Source organism: Zea mays, chromosome 4 (genome assembly GCF_902167145.1).
Source record: "Zea mays cultivar B73 chromosome 4, Zm-B73-REFERENCE-NAM-5.0, whole genome shotgun sequence".
Classification (NCBI taxonomy): Eukaryota; Viridiplantae; Streptophyta; class Magnoliopsida; order Poales; family Poaceae; genus Zea; species Zea mays.
The window spans coordinates 162,419,005-162,428,391 of NC_050099.1; the positions used below are offsets into that span (position 1 = coordinate 162,419,005).

The 9,387-nt window shown below is 55.0% G+C and overlaps 1 protein-coding gene across 1 annotated transcript; it reads right to left on the bottom strand.

Annotated features, from left to right (window-relative positions):
* Positions 1-2,869: 2,869 nt before the first annotated feature.
* Positions 2,870-3,752, bottom strand: LOC103653934 (uncharacterized). The gene is made up of 2 exons (XM_035967368.1): positions 3,523-3,752; positions 2,870-3,411 (listed from the first exon to the last, which is right to left on the bottom strand). The coding sequence occupies exons 1-2, from the start codon at positions 3,697-3,699 to the stop codon at positions 3,055-3,057; spliced, it is 534 nt and encodes a 177-aa protein (XP_035823261.1). The 5' UTR covers positions 3,700-3,752; the 3' UTR covers positions 2,870-3,054.
* Between the last annotated feature and the right edge of the window lie 5,635 nt (positions 3,753-9,387).

Here is a 9,387-nt window from a genome sequence, read left to right on the forward strand (position 1 = left end):
CCTACAATTCAATCATATCAATGGCTTCCAACAGAGAGGGATCCTAGAGATGAAGAGGGCTTCTACATAATACTTCATGAGGATTTTCACTCAGTTATGGTATAGAGTGGTATTACACAATGACCTCATAGTGTTGCAGGAGGAGAGCAGATTCACATTACTGCTATAGTTACATATATATTGGCCCCTCTTAGGGCTTGTTCGGTTATTTTTAATCCATATGGATTGGAGGGGATTGATATGGATTGGGGGGATTTTGACTTAGTAGGGATTAAAATCCCCTCAATCTACCATATGGATTGAGGTAAAACCGAACAGGCTCTGGCTATGACGGCTGCGCGATGGAGCCATGAAGGATCAGAGGGTGATGCGTGCGAGCGACTAGGGAAAGGGAAACATACGGTTATTTTTTTTGGAAGGGGGCTTTCTAGTGTATGAGCCAAATTTCCATGTATTACGGGAACCCACGAGGAACTTGCAAGTGAAGGTTAAATCACACGCTCGCATCCACTACTCTTTGAGCCCAAAAACTACGGACCCACAGGGGAAAATACATCTGCCCCCACCTCCGTCGGGTCCAAAACCCAAGATGACCCGCCCTAAACTCGTCCTGTTGCCATTTCTAGCTTTGGTTTATTCTATCATATCAATGGTTTCCAACGGAGAGGGATCCTAGAGATAAAGAGGGCTTCTACACAATACTTCACTTCATGAGGATTTTCACCCAGCTATGGTTTAGAATGGTATTACACAATGACCTCACATAGTTTGTCCTATAGAGGACGTGATTGTTGCAGGAGGAGAGCATATTCATTTCTCTCCAACTCATCCATTTTAGCTCTCTTGCCTATTTGTTTAGTTGAAGAAATATACTGGAGTTAAACAGAGAGCCTTTACTTAGTGAGGTGTCGAGATTTGATAATCACAATATTATATGCTTCGATGATGCATAGAAAGTAGCAAGTGTGCATCCACAATTCTCATTACGCTTGATCAGGTCAAGTGAGAGTTTGTGCTTGTTTACTCCGGTGATCGACATCGCCTAAACAATTTAGTGGCGATCAGGAGCTTAGTGATTATTCAATGAGGATTATTCAATTGAATACTCAAGTTTTTGCTGATCTATATTAATTTGTCAATAATGTATTACATAAAGTAGCATTAGAGCACTAATTTCTTTAATCTTTTGAATTTTTGACTACCCAATCTCAAATGTCTGGTCCTGCTTCTGGAACTTAGCGACATAAAAGATGAAGTGAGCTACTATTAAGTAAGATTTAATTGTTGAAAAAAAAATTAGATGAACCTAATTTACTTCATTTTGTAACACCTTCCACACATTTTGCAGTTCGTATCTCCAGGACTTTATCAACTATGGGCATGCATATGCATATATCCTGAGTAGGAGTGAAGATGAGTTCTAAATTTTACACTATAAGATTTAAGGACCGAATCGGATTAGGACCGAGCTCTATTACTATTTATTTTTTAACTAAAATTTATTTAGAATCGTACCGTTTTGTAAAGAATTATTTAGATCGCGATCCATTATCACCTCTGATCCTGAGTTGTTAAAAATCCAATTGCGGAGGAAACTGACAGGGGAAGGGAAGTGTCACCATCCCGACGTTTTTTTTAATAATCCCTGACGGAGAGGACAAACGATGATAATCGTGTCGTGTCTACCACGATCGGGTTTCGGCGACGCAGCTTCGGAGCGTGAACCTTCGCAGATAATTAAAGGCAACTGCGGGTCGATTAACGATTGACCAGGTATCGTCTGTACGGGCTTTTATTCATTTGTTTTTTTTTTTGGCAATACAGCAACCATTATTATCTTCTGCTCAAAACGTGAGGTTCCTGCACAGCAACCATTTCTGGTCTTCCCGTCCGAAAGCTACAGCTCTTTCTCTGCCCTGTCGTGTCGTGAGGGGGTGAAACGGAAACTGATGGCGCTACGCGGCCTGGCCCCAACAAACCCATCCGTCACGGCCCTGTCACCGAGGGAGCGCCGTGGATTCGGTCAGATTGGGGTTTCGTTCACCGCCCCCTGCGCCGTTGGGAAATCGAAACATCGGGACAGACAATGCCGCCATTGCCTTTCGCTACCAGGATACTGCATGAGCGCCATGCCGCCATGGAACGCGGGGATGGAAGTGTTCAGTGCACGAGATGTCCGAAATACAAGAATAAGTGGATTCATTTGTGCAGGAAGGTTCTGTAACAGGATTGCTTTGCTTCCGTGCACTGCAAGTATGACGATATAATACTATCAAGTGGTATTTTTTTTCTTAACCTTTTTGATCAGTAGTTATTTAAGGTATCAAATTTGAGGCTCAATGAACCTCATTGAACTGCCATATTTTTAACTTTTTAGACTGTCTCCAGTAACGTCCTCTATATACATCCTTTATATCCGTCCTTTACAGTCTTCTCTAAAAGATTTCATCTCCTATATCCACTTTCTCTCCAACAACGTCCTCTAAATCACGTCCTCTATATGTAAATACCTATATTAAAGATATTTTTAATTTTTTATTTTTTGTACATACGTATTTGTCATACTCTAAAATGTGTTATACATATTTTAGTTTTATTAAACCGGTTGTTTAAAGTATTCAAATAGATAGAGAACCGTTTAGAGAAACTCTACATATAGAGGACCCAGCAGCGTTCTCTAAATTTAGAGGACCGTTTAGAGGACATTGCTGGAGGGAGTAGAGGACGTTCTCGTCCTCTAAATTTATAGTACATGACCATTTAGAGCTCCTTGTTAGAGCTAGTCTTATTAGCATTGGCATCAGAACTGGAAATTTCTACAGTTGATTTAACTGTTTTTTTTTCTTATAACTTTAGACTAGCGTGGTGTCAAACTTTTGCAATTTCATCGAACTTCTGAACTGACAGCAGCAATTGTCAGCAACAATTTCCATTTGTTTTGATCTAAATAAAGTAACAATTTCCAGGCTACAGGATTCGAAACTAAAACACAACAGCCACACTCCTACCCTGAAACTCGCCTATACAAAGACGATGCCGTGCTCCTTAATGGTCTCAATCACGATGCCAAGCTTGCTCTCGACTCTCGTTCTTCTTGGGCTCATAGGCCAAAGCAAAGACGTCGGCGTCCATGGACCTCTCGGCGATGAGCCTCCCGGTGGTCCTGCAGGCGTTGTCGTCGACAAGGGATGGGAGGGTGAGCCGGAAGTCCTTGGCGTCGTTGGTGGTGGCCACGGCGATGACCTTGCTGGTGCCCCTGTGCATGACCTTTGCGTGCACGAAGCGCTTGGAGGGAAAAAAAATTGAGCAGGAAGGGGCGCATGTACATGTCTGTTTCCACGACTTGCGGTTGGGCCGCTGCTCCGTCTCCCCGCGCGACCGCCGCGTCCACGCCGCACACACCACCGTGCTCTGCTGCGGCGGGTTGGCGATGGGCTAGATCAGCGCTAGGACATCATCGCGGTTACCGAATCGTAGCTTGCCGGTGCCTCACGTGAGAGAGGGGGTTTAAAGGGTTCGGACCTGGCGGTTGCCGGAGGCGGGACCGGTGAGTAGAGAGCGAGGCCAGGGGCCGACTCGATGCTGAAGATGGCTACGGAGGCAGACCATGAGAGCGACGATGTGCTGAGACCTGAGAGATGGTGCAGGAGAATGGCGCTGGGCCAGCAGCATTGCCGTCGTGGGGTGGAGCGAGGCCATGATAGCGTTGGGGATGGGGAGTGGGCGAACCGCGAACGGGACGGGACGGAAGAGGCCGTTATCCAGTTTGTATTTAGTTCATAGATCACCACGGTTTCTATATATAAACTATTTAACAAAAAAACTCAATATTTTTTATTTATTGTCTCCGCTCTTCATATAATATTTTTTGATTTAACTAACTGATATTATTGTTTACTCCATCCAATATTGTCGGCGTTTCGAGACCGGGGGTCTCTAAGCCGACGAGTGAGTGTGCCGCGTGCCCCAGCCCAGATGGGTCGAGCGCGTGGGCGAGCGCGAAGGGGGGAAAGACGAGGTGGCCGGAGACGGGCGTGAGAGAGGTGGAGATCCCGCGGCCTTCGTGTTCGTCCCGCGCCCAGGTCGGGTGCGCTTGCAGTAGGGGGGTTACAAGCGTCCACGCGGGTGAGGGAAGCGAGCGGCCCCAAGAGAGCGCCTGTCCCGTCCTCGGTCCCGCGCGGCCAACCTTCTCTAAGAAGGCCCTGGTCCTTCCTTTTATAGGTGTAAGGAGAGGATCCAGGTGTACAATGGGGGTGTAGCAGAGTGCTACGTGTCTAGCGAAGGGAGAGCTAGCGCCATAAGTACATGCCAATGTGGCAGCCGAAGAGATCTTGGCACCCTGCTGGTGTGATGTCGTGGCTGTCGGAGGAGCAACGGAGCTTGGCGGAGGGACAGCTGTCGGGGCGGTCGAGTCTTTGCTGACGTCCCCCTGCTTCCGTAAGGGAGCTGAGAGCCGCCGTCGTCACAGGGCACGCGGGGCGCCATCATTGCCTATCTGGCGGAGCTGGCCAGATGGGACACCGGTCTTGTTCTCCGCGGCCCGAGTCGGCTCGGGGTAGGGTGATGATGGCGCTCCCTGTTGACGTGGCGGGCCTGCGCCCGAGGCCGGGCGACGTGGGGGCTCCTCCGAAGCTGGGGTCGAATCTGTCTTCCGTTGCCGAGGCCGAGCCCGAGCCCCCGGGGTCGGGCGAGGCGAAGGTCGTTCGGCAGAGGCCAGGGCGGAGTCCGAGCCCTAGGGTCGGGCGAAGCGGAGTTCGTCGTCTTCAGGGTCTTAGCCCGAGTCCGAGCCCTGGGGTCGGGCGGAGCGGAGTTCGCCGTCTTCCGGGTCTTAGCCCGAGTCCGAGCCCTGGGGTCGGGCGGAGCGGAGTTCGCCGTCTTCCGGGTCTTAGCCCGAGTCCGAGCCCTGGGGTCGGGCGGAGCGGAGTTCGCCGTCTTCCGGGTCTTAGCCCGAGTCCGAGCCCTGGGGTCGGGCGGTGCGGAGTTCGCCGTCTTCCGGGTCTTAGCCCGAGTCCGAGCCCTGGGGTCGGGCGGAGCGGAGCTTCCTATGGCGCCTTTGGCAAGACCTGACTGCCTGTCAGACTCACTCTGTCGAGTGGCACTGCAGTCGGAGTGGCGCAGGCGGCGCTGTCCTTCTGTCAGATCGGTCAGTGGAGCAGTGAAGTGACGGCGGTCACCTCGGCTCTGCCGAGGGGCACGCGTCAGGATAAAGGTGTCAGGCCACCTTTGCGTTAAATGCTCCTGCAACTCGGTCAGTCGGTGCGGCGATTTAGTCAGGGTTGCTTCTTAGCGAAGCCAAGGCCTCGGGCGAGCCGGAGATGTGCCCGCCGTTAAAAAGGGGGGGCCTCGGGCGAGACGGAAGTCCCTCGAGGTCGGCTGCCCTTGTCCGAGGCTAGGCTCGGGCGAAGCGTGATCGAGTCACTCGTATGGACTGATCCCTGACTTAATCGCACCCATCAGGCCTCTGCAGCTTTATGCTGATGGGGGTTACCAGCTGAGAATTAGGCGTCTTGAGGGTACCCCTAATTATGGTCCCCGACAGTAGCCCCCGAACCTCGAAGGGAGTGTTAGCACTCGCTTGGAGGCTTTCGTCGCACTTTTTTGCAAGGGGACCAGCCTTTCTCGGTTGCATTTTGTTCCGGTGGGTGCGCGCGAGCGCACCCGCCGGGTGTAGCCCTCGAGGCCTCGAAGGAGTGGTTTCACTCCTTCGAGGTCTTAATGCCTTGCGTAATGCTTCGGCTGGTCTGGTTGTTCCCTCATGCGAACTGGCCGTAGCCCGGGTGCACGGTCGGGGCCCAAGTTCTCGGGCTGGTATGTTGACGCTGTCAACGGTTCGGCCGGAGCCGGGTTTGCGAGAGCAGCCCCCGAGCCTCCGCACAGGGCGAGAGGGCGATCAGGGACAGACTCGGCTTTTTACATACGCCCCTACGTCGCCTTTCCGCAAGGAGGAGGGGGGAGTGCGCCATGTTACCCTCGATGGGCACCGAACATGGTGTCTCCGGTGAGCTGCAAGCGGGTAATCCGAGTGGACGTCCGTGCCCCGTTCGTTGGGGGTCGGCTAGGGGCCCAGAGGCACGCCCAAAAGTACCTGCGGGTGATCTGCCGGACCCGGTCCCCTGGCGACGGGGTCCGAGGGCTCGATGCCTCCCTCCGATGGGATTCCGTTACAAGATCGCTCCCGCTGGTCTCGGAAATGTCCTAGGGTACCTCGGGAGCGCAGCCCGAGCCTCGGTTATGTATCGAACGTACCCCTGGTCATCCCTCGCTCGGCGTCTGAGGCGACTGTGAACCCTTCGGGGGCCAGCCTTCGAACCCCTGATCAGTAATGGGCGCGGAGCCCGAGTAGCCTGAGGCGGCCATGGAGCCCTTCGGGGGGCCGGCCTTCGAACCCCTGACCAGTAGTGGGTGTCGGGCCCACGCGATCTGAGGCGACTGTTGAACCCTTCGGAGGGCCAGCCTTCAAACCTCTGATCAGTAGGGGGGCTCGGAGCCCGGTTCCTTCACAGGGAAGGATCCTTTTCGGGGTATCCCCCTTTCCCGGTCCCTGTTGCAAGAGATAGAGAAAGAGAAAAAAAGGAAAAGGATACGAAATCGAACGACGTGGCGTACCCTTTTTGGCGCGGTTATTGCGGCGAAGGCGAAGCGTCGCCCGCTTCTCCTGCCAGGAACGCCGCCTGTCCCGCCGCGGAGTTAATGCGACGGGGCGGCCGTTGCGCGTGCGCGAGCCGTTTGAGGAACGGATCACGGGCGCACCGTCTTCACGCCGTGGGAGGAGGCTCTCTTGCTGCCCTTAGATGGGACGTGAGCCTGGCTGACGACGTGACTGCTGCTCCCGCCCGCCTGCCACCGTCATTACTGCCGGCCCACTTTCGGCCGCATTGACCGTCGCGCCAGGCTGGCGCTGCTGGGTCGTGCGCTAGGTCGCCTCGAGTCGCGGCATAGGTTCCGCAACCGAAGAGGTGCGACGGTGGCGCAAGTGGCGGTGCGGTTGCTTGCATGCAGCAACTGGCGCGCTGGTCACGTGACGCGTGGGCCTGAGCCTCCAAGTTGGCGTGTCAGAAGTCGGAGAAGCGCGTCCACCTGGCGCGGTTGCTTGTCGCCTGCATGGCTGTCCGCCCCTTCCGCCCGTTGGTCTGGGCAAAAGTGGGGGGTCGCTTGTAACCGCTGGGCGGTTGTGTGCACCACGCGCGGCGGTTTGGCTTCTTCTGCTCTGAGCCGGTTTGCATGACATGCGGGACCCAGCCCCCGAGCCGCAGGGGAGGGCCTTGGAGCGTGTTGGAGAAGACCCAGCCCGTGGCGTTTGGGGGCGCACGTAGGGAGAGTTGCCTTTTAAAAGGAGGGCGACCCCTTTCGGAAGGCAACCATGTCTTCTTCCTCCCTTATGCGTCGTGTCTTTCTATCTTCCAAGCCCCCGGATGGGGGATATCCGCCGTCTTTCCGCCTCCTCGCTGGAGGAACGCAACTCCGCGGGAGTTGGTACCTTTCAGCCATCGTTCGGCTTCAAGGATTTTCATCATGCAGCCCGGCTGCACCCCTCCACCGGTGGTCACCCAAGACGGTGACCTCCGGTTTGACGGTGGGGAAAGCGAGCCAGGCTGCGGCCTCTACCCCTCCCTCGGCCTCAAGGATTTTCGTCATCCAGGCCAAGATGGAGGATGAGGCGAGTCGGGGGGCTGCCCCCGCATGGGTCGGCTGCCCTTTTCTTCCCCCGGCGCCTGGGGGAGAATGGCATCCTTCAGTCTCACGGGGACTTCCTCCAGCCATGCCGGGATAGGTAGGCCGCCGTCACTCGGCTAGGGCGCCAGTAGCCCTGGGTCTCCGTCTCCCGGCCTGAATGGCTGGTTCTCGTCCTCTGCGGGTGAGAGCCCTCCTGTCGTCATACCTGCCCCGAAGCTGCTGCCGAAGCCGCTTCGCCGCCCGGGGCGGGGGTGGTTGTCGTCGTAATCGGAACGGGCGGCGGCGAGCCGCTCGTCAGTCTTCTGTTGCTCCGCAGGCCTTCCCCATGGAGTGGGGTTGTTCGTACCTACGGAGGGGGAACCGGAGTTCCATTTGTAACGGCACTTCGAATGCCGGTGTTTTTGTTCATTGTGGCTGTCGAGGCCTGAACATGTATGTAATTTCGGCACGGAGCCGTGTTTTTTCCTCATTTTCGAGCGCTAAGTCTCGCCTGTTGATTATCTGAAACGCTTCACCAAGCATGAGTCGCCCCGTGTCAAGGCGACGAGTGAGGTATCCGTATCCCGGAGGCGTAGGAGTCCCTCGGCTCGATCGGCCTTGTTGTCTGAGGTTCCTCTAACTTAGTTAAGGGGACCCCTTGGTCGCTCTTCGATGAGCCGAGGCCAGGGGTAGCGATATCAGTACGAACAGAGGCGGAGTTGGCTCGAAAATGGGAACCTGGTTGGCCGGAGCCTAGCCGGGTTGTCCGTCAGCGGGGCCGACGCCGGAGTCGATCAGCCGAGGCCTCGGGCCGGGCTGGCGCCCTTGGAAGATGGTCGGCCGAGGCCCGAGGGGTAACCGGCCGAGCCGCCTGCTCGGGCCGGATTCCCGGAGAAGTCCCTGGACCGCGTCGCCGTCCGAGGCTTGGTCGGATCTCGCTGAAGGCGTCGTCGATGCCGAGGGTGCTAGCCCCCTTCCAGCGTGAAGACCCGAGCCTGCAGGATCAGATCGCCTTGTAGCGTGTGCCTTCTGCGGCCGCTGAGGCTAGAAAACACACCCTCGCTGCGCTGTAAAGCTGCGCCTTTTTTCCTCTTATTCCGAGCATCTGGACTTTTTCATCGGTAACAGGGATGTTTGTGCGGGCGAGAGTTGCTTTTTCGCGGAAGGTCATGAGTGAGGTATCCGTATCCCGGAGGCGTAGGAGTCCCTCGGCTCGGTCGGCCTTGCCGCTTACGCGTACTTTCACCCGTCCATGAGGCCCTGTCTCCGACTCAGTCGAGAAAGCTTGAAGGACCGCTTCGGCAGAAGAGCTTCCGAACGTAAAGACTTGTCCGGTCCACGGAGTCACTTTATCCGAACGCGAGTTACTTATCGCAGAAGGTGATGAGTGAGGTATCCGTATCCCAGAGGCGTAGGAGTCCCTCGGCTCGGTCAGCCTTGGCTGCTTACGTGTACTCCGTCGTTTCCAGGATCCGCTTTTCGAAGTAGTCGAAAAGCACGAAAGAAATTCTGCCAAAAAGAGATCTTTTTTCGAGGAAAAAATTCGACGCAGAGGGGGTCTCCCCCCTTTTAGCCCCCGAGGGAGGGTCGGGCTTTGCCGAGGCGAGGCCGACCCTTCCTTGATGACTAAACTTTTGCGTGGGTGCGAGGTATATGAACAACTTGAAAACATCTTAAGGGTAGAAGCGACGTAGTTGTTTGATGTTCCAAGCGTTGCCGTAGATCTCGCCTTGA

Coding starts and splice junctions, on each gene's coding strand:
- LOC103653934 (XM_035967368.1), bottom strand. CDS start 3,699: ATGGCCTCGCTCCACCCCACGACGGCAATGCTGCTGGCCCAGCGCCAT. Junction 3,412..3,522: donor CCGCCTCCGGCAACCGCCAG/GTCCGAACCCTT, acceptor CCGCCGCAGCAG/AGCACGGTGGTGTGTGCGGC.